General features: G+C 45.5%; 1 protein-coding gene across 2 annotated transcripts in view; it reads right to left on the bottom strand.

The window, feature by feature from the left end:
• LOC137438693 (sialin-like) overlaps positions 1–14,327 on the bottom strand; it is a 40,163-nt gene that overhangs the window by 8,160 nt on the left and 17,676 nt on the right. For both annotated transcript variants that reach the window (XM_068133947.2, XM_068133946.2), the window contains exons 6-10: positions 12,327–12,448; positions 12,030–12,191; positions 1,071–1,203; positions 656–803; positions 471–561 (exon numbers count right to left, since the gene is read on the bottom strand). In XM_068133947.2, the coding sequence (XP_067990048.2) occupies positions 471–561; positions 656–803; positions 1,071–1,203; positions 12,030–12,191; positions 12,327–12,448 (656 nt within the window). The remainder of the gene's footprint in view (positions 1–470; positions 562–655; positions 804–1,070; positions 1,204–12,029; positions 12,192–12,326; positions 12,449–14,327) is intronic.

Below are 14,327 nucleotides of genomic sequence, written 5' to 3'. Positions count from 1 at the left end.
AACCTGGTTTTGCGGTCAAATCTTTCGGACCTTGGGTCATTAATTGGTCAAACATATACTGTTGGTGAATAGGGGCAGACTTAAAGAAACACTTTCATACATTTGTCTCCATGCTTTGGGCATGTAGCATCAGCACATCTACTGATATCATCCATTCTATTCTATTCTTCGTAAGTCGTATGACGAGTCTGTCGTTTGTGAAACACCACGATGGCAGTTTATAGCTGGGCCAGGATTCGAACCCGGGTGTGCGTACCTCAAAATCATCCAGCCATCCATCCCTAAACCTTGAAAAAGTCATTGCAGGATTTGCATGGAATGTCTAACGGTGTTGGTGAGGATGTTAAACCTTCCTGATAATCCATAAGGTAACATTTCCAAAAGTTATCCTTTCAAACTATCGAGCAATTAATTAGCCATGTGTATGCATTCATTATTTCTTCGTCGTCCTAAAGGATAAAAAGACTCACGTTGCTGGTGAGATAGCCAACAGCCAAAGGTGCGAGGAAACCTGGAATGGTCGCGAATGAGTTGGAAATTCCAAGTAAAATTCCTGCAAACCTGCAAATGCAATTCAATCTCAGAGTTTACATCAGGCATGGTGGTGCAAATGTGATGTATGTTCTGGGTGGTGGTTCAATGTGAGGAGGCTTACTGAGGTGCAATATCCAAGTGGTTGATGCTGTTTCCTGAGCCGGAAAGCGCCCCAGCCACCAATGACAGGGTCAGGAAGGTCACGGCGAGTTTGCTGTTGCAGCCAACATAGCACACGGCGATAAGGAACAACGATGGGCCTCCCAGGCCTGCGCAAAAGATAGGTGGATCGTGAGATGATTGGGGAGCACATCAGCTCATCACTCAAACTTCTTTAAATGGGCGGGATTATTCCAACATTCTTGTGGGGTTGGCTGGGGAAGTTTTGCACAAGTCTTCCCCCAGCCAACCATAATGGGGGGGAAGAAAACGTTACACAAAATAGGAGAGTCATGAGGGTACTGAATTGGGTGGTGTCAGGTGTTGGGGCCGAACAGGAAGTAGAGAAAGGCCTTGTGGCTGCTTAAAAAACTAACCAAATAATGTAAACATCTTGCGAACTGTGGTCGTGGAAAACACCTTTCTCCGGCAGAGCCAGTCAGCAAGTAGACCGCTACCCACCATGACCACCCAGGAGAAGAGGTAGGGGAGTGCTGACAGGAATCCATTCTGACAAGCACACACAAATTAATCACCAAAACATATATACACACACACCAACCAATCACCATAACATGGATATGCACACCGACGGATCACCATGTCATGTATGAAGCTGCAAATATTCACCGTTGTATCCCTACACTGTGACCGCGGGTTTATTTCCATTTTTCCGGAAGTTACGGCCCAGCTCGGATGGCGCTGTGGTGAATCGGGCCTGTATCGGGAGAGTCAATAAACGTGTGCAACAATCGATCGTAGTCTGTCGAGATACCTTACATGGCGACGGGGATGGGATCTAGACCATGACTTCTTTCGGCCATATTGATGAATTCGACCCTCATGAGGGAGATTTTGACACGTATTCTGAGCGGTTGTCTTTCTACGTCGAGGCGAACGGCATCGTGACCGAAGGCCGGATGAAGGCCGTCTTCCTGTCCGTTTGCGGAGGTGAGACGTTCACACTCGTTAAAAACCTGATTCGGCCTCGGACAATCCAGGAGCTCACGTATGCAGAGCTCAAGGCCGCTTTGAAGGAACATTGTAATCCATCTCCTTCAGTCATCCTGAGTCGGTTTAATTTTTACATGTGCAGACAGCAGCAAGGTCAGTCGATCGCAGACTTCATTGCACACCTCAAAAAACTGTCACATCTGTGTGAGTTTGGGGACACAATTGATGACATGCTCCGTGATTTGCTGGTGGTTGGCATGTCCGATGACCGCACTCGTAGACGCCTGCTTGCTGAGAGAAGACTGACGTTCCAAAATGCCAGAGACACCGCCATTTCCATGGAAAGTGCTGAACGCAACGCTACAAGCATCGGTGCCACTCGCTCATCTGGTACCAGCCCTGCTGTGAATCGGTTGGATCATGTTCAGCCACAACGTTGGAACAAGGCTCCTCGTCAGAAGCCAGTGCAGTCTCAAACCCACAACAACTGTTTTCGGTGCAACGGAAAGCACCCTCCGGAGACTTGTCGGTTCAAAGATGCAACCTGCCATTTCTGTTCGAAAACTGGCCATATTGCTCCAGGTTGCATCACTCGCAAATCGGGAAAAGAGAAAGCTGCTGACAAGAAGATTCATCAGTTTATCGGTTCGGAGGAACCTGAGCTTGACCAGGTGAGCTCTGTTTCCGACAACTCAGAATCGTGTGACCTGTTTCATATTGATTCTCACCATAGGCGGGACCCTCTTCTTGCCACTGTTGTCGTCAACAATCGACCATTGCAAATGGAGGTCGACACTGGTGCGGCTGTCTCGCTCATTAGCCATGCTGTTTTCACAAACCTGTGGAGTGATGCTGACCGACCCCATCTGAAACCTACTACCTATGGACTCTCCACCTATACAGGTGAGAAGATTGTTCCCTGCGGTACATGTGACGTCATGGTGGGCTACGATAACCGTGAGTTTCACCTACCCCTGATCGTCATTCCTGGAAAGGGTCCTTCCTTACTCGGCAGGAGCTGGTTGAGCATAATCCAACTGAAGTGGAAAAGCATTCATCAACTCCGGGCAGCCAACGTTTCTCCTACCGCAGCATACACACTCAAAATGTGCTGGATACGCACCCGGATGTCTTCAAGGATGAGCTTGGAACCTTGAAAGGACATACGGCTAAACTCGGTGTTGACCGGGATGCCAATCCTATATTTTGCAGAGCTCGCCCAGTCCCTTTCGCCCTGCGGGAGCGGATTGACAAGGAACTGGATCATCTTGAAAATCTGGGGATCATCGAGCAAATCCAGTATGCCGAATGGGCGGCGCCCATCGTTCCGGTCATAAAATCGGACCAGTCCATCCGCATATGTGGAGATTATAAAATGACCGTGAACAAGTGTTCTTCATTGGATAAATATCCAATCCCGAGGATCGAAGACCTCTATGCTCGTCTCACGGGAGGCAAGACTTTTACGAAACTCGATCTCAAATCCGCCTATCTACAGCTCCGCTTGGACGAGAATTCGAAACGGTATCTTACCATCAACACGCATCGTGGGTTGTACAGGTACCACCGACTTAGTTTTGGAGTGAAATCTGCACCTGGAATTTATCAGCGTGTCATGGACAGTTTGTTTGCCGCCGAACGCAACGTCGTTTGTTACCAGGATGATATTCTGGTTACTGGTCGTACGGACGCGGAACATCTACAAAACCTGGATAGAGTTCTGAAGAAGATTTCGGACTCCTGCCTACGTTTGCGTCGAGACGAGTGCAAGTTTATGGTGCAATCAGTCACGTACCTGGGTCATACGATTGATGCCGAGGGTCTACACCCGACAGATGAGAAAGTCCGAGCTATCAAGGATGCTCCTTCTCCACGAGATGTGACCGAATTGAAGTCATACCTCGGTTTGCTTCAGTTCTATGGTCGTTACATCCCGAATGTGACCGACGTTTTGGGCCCCCTTTATCGACTTTTGAGGAAAGGAGTCTCCTGGAGCTGGGGGTCCACTGAACAATCAGCATTCCAGACCTCTAAGTATCTGCTCAAATCGTCGAATGTTCTCGTTCATTTTGATCCAGAGAAGGATCTTGTGCTGACATGCGATGCCTGTCGGTATGGAGTGCGGAGTGTATTATCACACGTGATGCCTGATGGTATGGAAAGACCTGTTGCATTTGCATCCAGAACGTTGTCCCCTGCAGAGAAGAACTATTCCCAACTTGACAAGGAAGGATTGGGAATCGTTTTTGGCGTCAGCAAATTTCGCCAGTACCTTCTTGGACATCATTTCACGATTCGCACTGATCACAAGCCGCTGATCAGTCTGTTTGGTCCAACTAAGGCGACAACTGACACACTACCGCCCAGGATCATCCGCTGGTCCCTGTTTCTCGCTGCTTATGACTACATATGTTATAAGCCCGGTTCGTCTATCACAAATGCAGATGCCATGAGTCGGTTACCCCTTCCAGAATCCGTTGATGATTCGCCTACACCAGGATCCATTATCGCACTGATGGATCATCTAGAAGATTGTGCTGTCGATTCCAGCCAGATCCGCACTCATAATCGACGAGACCCCGTTCTGTCCAGAACTGTCCAGGCTGTACAGCTTGGATGGCATTTGCTACCTGAGTGTGACCCAGCTTTTGCGTCTTTTAAAGCACGTAAAAACGAACTCAGCGTGGAAAATGGTTGCCTACTCTTGGGGATGTCGTGTTGTGATCCCGGAAAATCTGCGTTCCAGGGTCATGGATGAAATCCATGACTGTCACCCCGGGATTGTGAAGATGAAGTCACTCGCCAGAAACTGTGTGGTGGCCGAATCTTGATGCTGATATCGAACATCATGTTCGACATTGTTACCCCTGCCAGAGCACCCGGAATACACCTGCAAAAGCGCCACTGCATCCCTGGGAATGGCCCAGCGAACCGTGGCATCGCCTACATCTCGATTATGCCGGACCTATTAACGGCAGCATGATTCTAATAATTACGGACGCGCACACAAAATGGATCGATGCCAATGTGACGCATGGTACTACGTCAGCCATTGTCATCGAAAGACTCAGACGCTGTTTCGCCACTCATGGTCTGCCCAGGATGATCGTGAGTGATAACGGTATGTGTTTTTCCAGTTCCGAGTTTGCCGAGTTCACACGTCGGAACGGCATCAAACATAAGTTTGTCAGCCCACATCACCAGGCTTCAAATGGCTTGGCCGAACGATCCGTAGGAATCATCAAATCCGGAATGCAGAAACTTCAGGAGGGAACCCTGGAAACAAAGCTGTCTCGTCTCCTGTTCAAATACCGCATCACGCCACAATCAACAACGGGTGCAGCTCCGTCTGAGTTATTGATGAAACGACACTTGAGATCGACACTTGACAATCTCAAACCAGACATATCATCAAATGTTTATCAGAGCCTGCTTAATCAAAAGTTGGTGCATGACAAGTCGTCCAACAGTCGCTGTATCAACATTGGAGATCCAGTGTTTGTCCGAAAATTTGGTGCAGGTGCGACGTGGCTACCGGGGGACATCATCGAGAGGCCAGGTCCACTGTCCTGCGTGATTCACCTGCAGGACGCCCGCGAAATTCGTCGACATCAGCACCACATAACCTACCGTCACTGTGAGTCGATAGAGCCTGCAGGATCGTCACAGTCAGAACAACAGTTCGACCCGTCACTGCCGGAGATCGTCGTGGCCGCTCCAGCCGGCTCGGATGCCCCGAAAACCTCTGCGAACGCTACACCCTTCGTGGAGACCAAAGGAATCACCTCGGACTCTGTATCCACTGGTACACCGCGACCCAAAGGAATCACCCCGGACTCTGTATCCACTGGTACACCGCGACGCTCAATGCGTGAGAGAAAAGCACCCGACCGGTTGAATCTTTGAACATGTTCTATTTTCACGTTGACATATGTTCTATTTTCACGTTGACACATGTTCTATTTTCACGATGACGCACGTTCTATTTTCACGGTGACACATGTTCTATTTTCACGATGACACATGTTCTATTTTCACGTTGACACATGTTCTATTTTCACGATGACACACGTTCTATTTTCATGTTGACACATGTTCTATTTTCACGTTGACATATGTTCTATTTTCACGTTGACACTTCTTCTATTTTCACGGTGACACATGTTCTATTTTCACGTTGACACATGTTCTATTTTCACGATGACACACGTTCTATTTTCATGTTGACACATGTTCTATTTTCACGTTGACATATGTTCTATTTTCACGTTGACACTTGTTCTATTTTCACGATGACACACGTTCTATTTTCACGTTGACATATGTTCTATTTTCACGTTGACACATGTTCTATTTTCACGATGACACACGTTCTATTTTCACGTTGACACTTGTTCTATTTTCACGATGACACACGTTCTATTTTCACGTTGACACATGTTCTATTTTCACGTTGACATATGTTCTATTTTCACGTTGACACTTGTTCTATTTTCACGATGACACACGTTCTATTTTCACGTTGACACATGTTCTATTTTCACGTTGACACATGTTCTATTTTCACGTTGACACATGTTCTATTTTCACGATGACACACGTTCTATTTTCACGTTGACATATGTTCTATTTTCACGTTCACACATGTTCTATTTTCACGTTGACACATGTTCTATTTTCACGTTGACATGTTCTATTTTCACGTTGACGAATGTTCTATTTTCACGATGACACACGTTCTATTTTCACGTTGACACATGTTCTATTTTCACGTTCACACATGTTCTATTTTCCCGTTGACACATGTTCTATTTTCACGGTGACACATGTTCTATTTTCACGTATTTTCATTATTTTCATAATCGTTTGTACACATTTTCACATGTTTTGGAAATGTTGCTTTTGAAATGTCAATTCTGGAAATCTAGCACGTATTGCTCTTGGTAATTTTGGACTTAAAGGGGAGGATGTCATGTATGAAGCTGCAAATATTCACCGTTGTATCGCTACACCGTGACCGCAGGTTTATTTCCGTTTTTCCGGAAGTTACGGCCCAGCTCGGATGGCGCTGTGGTGAATCGGGCCTGTATTGGGAGAGTCAATAAATGTGTGCTACAATCGATCGTAGTCTGTCAAGATACCTTACACACCATAACATGGATATGCACACACACTGACCAATCACCATAACATGGATATGCACACCGACGGATCACCATAACATGGATACACGCACACACTGACCAATCACCATAACATGGTTACACCCACACACCGACCAATCACCATAACATGTATATGCACATCGACCAATCACCATGACATGGTTACACCCACACACCGACCAATCACCAAAACATGGATATGCACACCGACCAATCACCATAACATGGATATGCACACCGACCAATCACCATAACATGGTTACACCCACACACCGACGGATCACCATAACATGGATACACGCACACACCGACCAATCACCATAACATGGTTACACCCACACACCGACCAATCACCATAACATGGATATGCACACCGACGAATCACCATAACATGGATATGCACACACACTGACCAATCACCATAACATGGTTACACCCACACACCGACCAATCACCATAACATGGATATGCACATCGACCAATCACCATAACATGGATATGTACACCGACCAATCACCATAACATGTATATGCACACCGACCAATCACCATAACATGTATATGCACACCGACCAATCACCATAACATGGTTACACGCACACACCGACCAATCACCATAACATGGTTACACCCACACACCGACGAATCACCATAACATGGATATGCACACCGACCAATCACCATAACATGGATATGCACACACACTGACCAATCACCATAACATGGTTACACCCACACACCGACCAATCAACATAACATGGATATGCACATCGACCAATCACCATAACATGGATATGTACACCGACCAATCACCATAACATGGATATGCACATCGACCAATCACCATAACATGGATATGCACACCGACCAATCACCATAACATGGTTACACGCACACACCGACCAATCACCATAACATGGATATGCACACCGACGGATCACCATAACATGGATATGCACATCGACCAATCACCATAACATGGATATGTACACCGACCAATCACCATAACATGGATATGCACATCGACCAATCACCATAACATGGATATGCACACCGACCAATCACCATAACATGGTTACACGCACACACCGACCAATCACCATAACATGGATATGCACACCGACCAATCACCATAACATGGTTACACGCACACACCGACGGATCACCATAGCATGGATACACGCACCGACCAATCACCATAACATGGATATGCACACCGACGGATCACCATAACATGGATATGCACACCGACGGATCACCATAACATGGATATGCACACCGACGGATCACCATAACATGGATATGCACACCGACGGATCACCATAACATGGATATGCACACCGACCAATCACCATGACATGGTTACACGCACACACCGACCAATCACCATAACATGGATATGCACACCGACCAATCACCATAACATGGATATGCACACCGACCAATCACCATAACATGGATATGCACACCGACCAATCACCATAACATGGATACACGCACACACCGACCAATCACCATAACACGGATATGCACACCGACCAATCACCATGACATGGTTACACGCACACACCGACCAATCACCATAACATGGATATGCACACCGACCAATCACCATAACATGGATATGCACACCGACCAATCACCATAACATGGTTACACCCACACACCGACGGATCACCATAACATGGTTACACCCATGGAAGAGATAATGTGACAGACGGACGTTCATACAGATAGACAGACGGATCTGGTTATAAGATACCCCCGTTTTTTTTTTTTCTTCCAAAAATGGTGGGGATAATCTCACTTATTAATGCGTTTGGCCATTCTGAGATTTACTCATTTCCTATCCAACTTGAAGCTCCAAATCGTGTCAGTATTGGAAAGAAGATGGAGGGGTCTGGTCTCAATGACATTCTTCTTGAAGCAGGGTTGATGATGTCATCTGGTTCACTGCACGGTGTGCGTATCTGGCAAGAACCATGTTTTGAGAGATGTTTAGAGAGACTTCTTCTGGATGACGAATGAATAATAAATGTTGTCTCGATCAAACCTATCCCACTCAAAAGACTTTTCACGAGAATATAAGAAATTTCCTACCTCGTAGTGGATTTACAAGCAAATCTTACTATAATTCACCAAATGTCTGTCCGTCTGTCTGTCTGTCCGTCCGTCCGTTCGAATGTACCGCAAAAACGGCTGAACTGATCGCAACAATATTTTGGGTGGGTAATCCTGGGATTTCCTGGAGTAAAATAGGGTATATTGTTTTTCCAATTTCAGCTTTGGCCTCCAGCATTTTCAGGTTTGGACTCCCGCCTAACGTTATTTTCCCGGGTGCCGCACAAACGGCTGCACCAATCGACTGCACCGATCGGACCCAGTGACCTCGGACAAAGACCTTTTATAAGGACATGGGTTGAATCCCTGCTTGAGAGAATGCCAACCCCCTCCCCACCATCATGGTCGTCTCTCCAACTCACAATCCCATGAGATATGCGGAAAGGACGACCCAAAACCAATTATCTTCTTTTTGATTCATATATAAACATCATTAAAAGTAAATAATGACCTCGGCCAAAGTTCAAACTACGTGAATTTAATCTCGACATAAGAGAATTCCACATAGCTATTTGGGCGGTGTATAAGCCAACAGATCGCTGTCTCCATCGATCTTGCCAAGGCCGTAACACCTATCGGCTCAAAATCCTTTTAACTGTTGACTTGGTAGTTTTTACAATGAAGGAAACATTAACAATGTTAAAAGTTTATTTTGTGATTAATTTGTGATTGGAGTTTTGTTGTTTGGAATGAAAAAAGAGATATCGACTTCAAGTGAATGACGACATGCCGTGATGGTTTCTACTTTCTAAACGTGAACTTCACGGATCACCATATGCAGATTCGCCACGGACCCACGATCGATGCTTCTATATGTGAACGTACCCATTTGTTTGTGAACGGGTACGTTTTTCATGGAAGTCCTTCACGAACTTGCTGTCCATGTCTGACGTGCGACTGAAGGTGCTACAGGAATGTGGAATTTATTGGTGTCATGCTTTAGCATTCGCCGTATCTGCATTGCCTGTTTGCTTCTGGCCTCCCACCCGTGCGTAGCATGGGTACCTGTAGTATGACCAATTGTAGAATATGCTGATGACGTCATTAACACGAGACTTGAACCTGGTGGTGTGTTCATCGGTCTTTGTTTGATTATCATGCTTCGGACTATGACGTAACATGCCAAGTTTGATTCCATTTGAGCTAGTAACTACTGAGATATAACAACACCGATATATGCACATCCGGCTGGATCAGAGGTTGCGGTGCACGGTAGGCCACCCTGGCCCGTAGACGATATCTCTTGGATAAAATACATTTCCTTATACTGTATATAGAGATTGTAAAAGGAAATACATGATAGAACAGGCATTCTGAGTATTGTGCTGCAATACATGTCCCCTACCAAAGTTCAAAGTGCCATAACTTTGTCAAAAATGATCGAATATGCAAATTTATGCACGGTTGATGCTGGTTTTCAAACTTGATCTGAGGTATGCTGAGACACATGTGTGTCATGCCTCGCCTCATTGATAAGCCCGCAAGGTCACTCCGTGGAGCAGCCTGCATGTATTGCACTGTCAATTATATAATTACCAACTCACGGTCTGAGGTACTAGCGATTCAAGAGATATCCATTTTTTAAATATTTTCGTTTAATTAACGATATCTGCCAAACCACGTGACCTATCGCAAATTCCAAAAGGACATTTTAGTAGACGGACATGCTGAACAGATCTGTGAAGTTTTCCCTCGATTGGATCAAAAATGAGGGAGGAGCTCGGTTTTAAAGGTTTATGCTTAAAAACGTCATAACTCTGAAACCATGTGACGCATGATGTCATGCTCACTGGCTTTTTTGTTCGTCATGGGTATGCGAATCTGCCTGCAAAGTTTGGCCTCGATCTGTTCAGCCGTTGCAGAGAAAAAGACAATATGGCGGCCGAACCACGTGACCTGTGACGTCATAATTACCATTAAAATATTCTGCAGACCGAGTCCCCCCTACGGTGAAAATTTGATCTCAATCGGTCCAATTATTGCAGAGAAAATCTTTTTTAAAGGAAATTAAAACATAAAATGGCACTGAGTTAAGGATCATCAGAATTATCAGAATTCCCAAAGTTCAAAGTGCCATAACTTTGTCAAAAATGATCGAAACGTCGTGAAGTTCGAACTTGATCTGTAACTTATCATGAGGAACCCATGTGCCAAGTTTGAAATCATTAGCATTAAGAGTTTAGAAAAAAAGTCCGGAAAACTGTTCTTTGCGTGACGGACTGACAGACTGGCGGACTGACAGACGGAGGGACCGTGCAAACCTAGTCCCCTCCGGTGTACACCGGTAGGGGACTAATAATAAGTCATCTAATAAACGAATGGGGAAGTGGGGCTAAAGTGTGAATATGAATCTTACTATAATTCACCAAATGTCTGTCTGTCTGTTCCCAGGTACCGCAAAAACGGTTGAACCGATCACAACGATATTTTGGGTGGGTAATCCTGGGACCCCCTGGAGTAAAATAGGCTATATTGTTTTTCCAATTTTCCAATTTCCAATTTTTCCAATTTTCCAGTTTTTCCAAACACGATGGAATAATATTTACCGATATGAACAGTGATGTGGCTTTTATTGAAATTCTACAAATCATATTTATATTTTGATGATTTGCGTGTGATATGATTTAACGGATGTTTATATAAATCGTTGAAAAAAAAATTTAAAGCCTTAAAATTCTGATATTTTGCCTTTTCATTTGGGCCTCCCAATTGAAGCCCCGCCCATAGGGCAGGTACCGTTGCTCGTTTAAAAAAGAGAAGGAAGCACGATAGGAGAGGAATGAGTGTAGAGCAAGCGTGAGAACAGAAGAAAAAAATCAGTTTGAGAATGAAATAGGAATAACGGGAGGGAAGGAAACAGGCATGTAGGGAACTGTTGTGCTATAGTGCTTGGGTGAGGGGGTGGTGGGCTTTGGGGGTGGAGGAAGGGGAATGAAACTTCCATCATTTTGAATATGAACTCAACAGATGACCCCAAACTACAAAAACCGTTTTCTTAAGCTGCAACAACAGCGCGAGTAAAGGATCAACTCTGGTAAGTGATCGTTCCCCATTTAGTACCATTCCGTATTCCATGAACAACACAATGGAGACAGACCTCCTCGATGCTGAAATGGAGGATGTCGTTCATGTACATTGGCATGCAGTTGAGAAGAGTGTAGAAACCCCAGCTGTAGCAGAAGTAGGAGATGCAGATAGCCCAGACGGGACCCGAGCGGGACATTTCAAGCCACGGCACACGCTGTGGTTTCTGGGACGACTGGAGTCAGGGCAGAGGTCAGGTGAAAAGGAGAAGATTGATTCATTAGGAATGTATAAATTTTTACAGTTTCAGGAAGTGTATATTGTACAAATGTGAGTTGGAATGTCCCATGCCACATGTACGAACGAGTACCTGTGTAGAGTGTAATGAGCTTTGGATGTACTTTAACTCTATGGCTGAGATGTATGGATGCTTCTTAGGAGAGTCGAAGGCAAGCAGGTACCAGCCCAAGGACCAGAAAACCCCCACAGAACCTGCGAGGAGGTATAAACATTATTGAGACCGATCCAGGAGCATCCTCAACCTCTACTCCCACCACAACATTGTGATTCCAATGAAAGTTACACATTTACACACATTACATGAACACTGACATGCCCAAAGGATTGTTTCACACTCCCATTACCGATGGATTGTTTTACAGCAAGACCTCTCACAGGAAGGTCCACCTGACAAATAGGTTCGTTCAGTCGACGTTTGTAGGTTTCACCGCCAATGGAACGGTGCCACGGTGTTTAGCCTCATCCTTCCTGTCAAGACCTGTGTCGAATCACTCAGCGCGTGGTCACGGTTTTTCACAACTAGACCGTTATCAATCACCTGTGCTGCAACTCTGCAATGTATTTTGGGTAATCTAATCCCATTCAATAACAAAACATAAATACAATATTTTACATTTATAAACCCAAGAGATTTATAAACCTATTGTTCTGGAAATGACTCCTGGGGGGGTAACATTGCTAAGTTCAGTTATTTCCTCAATGAATGTCTTCGAGTGAGGGTGAAGTAATTAATTGTGGTATTAGATAAGCATCGCTTATGTGTCGAGACAGTGACGTACACCCTACCGAGTGTGTGTCTAAAAACCGACAACCCTGTGGTCCTTTTATTTTATGTTATTAGCAAAGGTACCCGCCCTACGGGCGGGGCTTCCATTGGGAAGCCCAAATGAAAAGGCAAAATATCAGAAATTGAAGGCTTTTTAAAATTTTAAACAATTCATATAAACATCCGTTGAATCATATCACACGCAAATCATCAAAATCGAAACAGTACATGGCGCCCATTTTGAAAAAAGATTGAATTCTGCAAAACGGAAGCGGCCGCTACACGTCTTTCTCAGTCGCACGTTTATGTGTGAAGAGTGTGTACCGAATCTGCAACACGGCAGCGGCCGCTACACCTGTTTCTCAGTCGCTTTGCACACGCTGCCGTGCTACTTCGGAGCCGCACGTTTATATAGGAGGAGTTCGTCAGAAGTTGATCTACTCTCTCCTGGTACGTAGAATAAACAGTATTTGTAGAATTTCAACAAAAGCCACATCACTGTTCATATCGGCAAATATTATTCCATCATGTTTGGAAAAACTGGAAAGTTGGAAATTGGAAAAATTGGAAAAACAATATAGCCTATTTTACTCCCAGGGGGTCCTAGGATTACCCACCCAAAATATCGTTGTGATCTGTTGAGCCGTTTTTGCGGTACCTTCGAACCGACGGACGGACATTTGGTGAATTATAGTAAGATACCCTTTGTGATCTGTCATTTATGTCTCTTTTTAGTGGCTGAGTAGGCCATCAGCCCTCAGTTAAGGCTGGAATGTGGCACCTTGATGCTAAAGGAGATGGGGAGGGACCGCCCAGGTGACAACCATGAGATGGTCGGTCCTTCACCCATCAAACAGACCTTTGAGCCAATAGGGAGTGAGATAAGAACGGCACAGGACGTCACGGCAGGGGATGGGGGCCAGAGGCCATGAAAGCACCTGCAGCCAAGAGAGGGGGAGGAGTCGATGCCCAGGATCCTCGCTGGGGCACCTGCACACAAACTGCCATGGGATTTCCCCATGAACTGGCACCCTTTTGCTGCTGTGGTCTCCACCAAGCCCCACACCACAAGTCACATCCACTCTCCTCTTCATGGCAGGATCGATCTGCGGCACGACTTGTGCCTTGCCTGCTTGGGTCTCCTGCCGGGCCCAGTCTGTCTGAGGGCCCAGCATAGTTATTTAATAACCTCCAGATTGTTCGTTGGTTTTGTGGACACTTGCACGGTAGTTGGGTAAGGGGGTTTTCTACTGTTGGTTGAATCATTCATTTGCCATTGCTTCCTCCTGTTCCCTTCCATGTGAC

This window comes from Myxine glutinosa, chromosome 13, assembly GCF_964187855.1.
Source record: "Myxine glutinosa chromosome 13, kmMyxGlut1.1, whole genome shotgun sequence".
Lineage (NCBI taxonomy): Eukaryota > Metazoa > Chordata > Myxini > Myxiniformes > Myxinidae > Myxine > Myxine glutinosa.
Note: the sequence above shows the minus strand (reverse complement) of the source record. Positions and strands in the feature narration are given on the sequence as shown.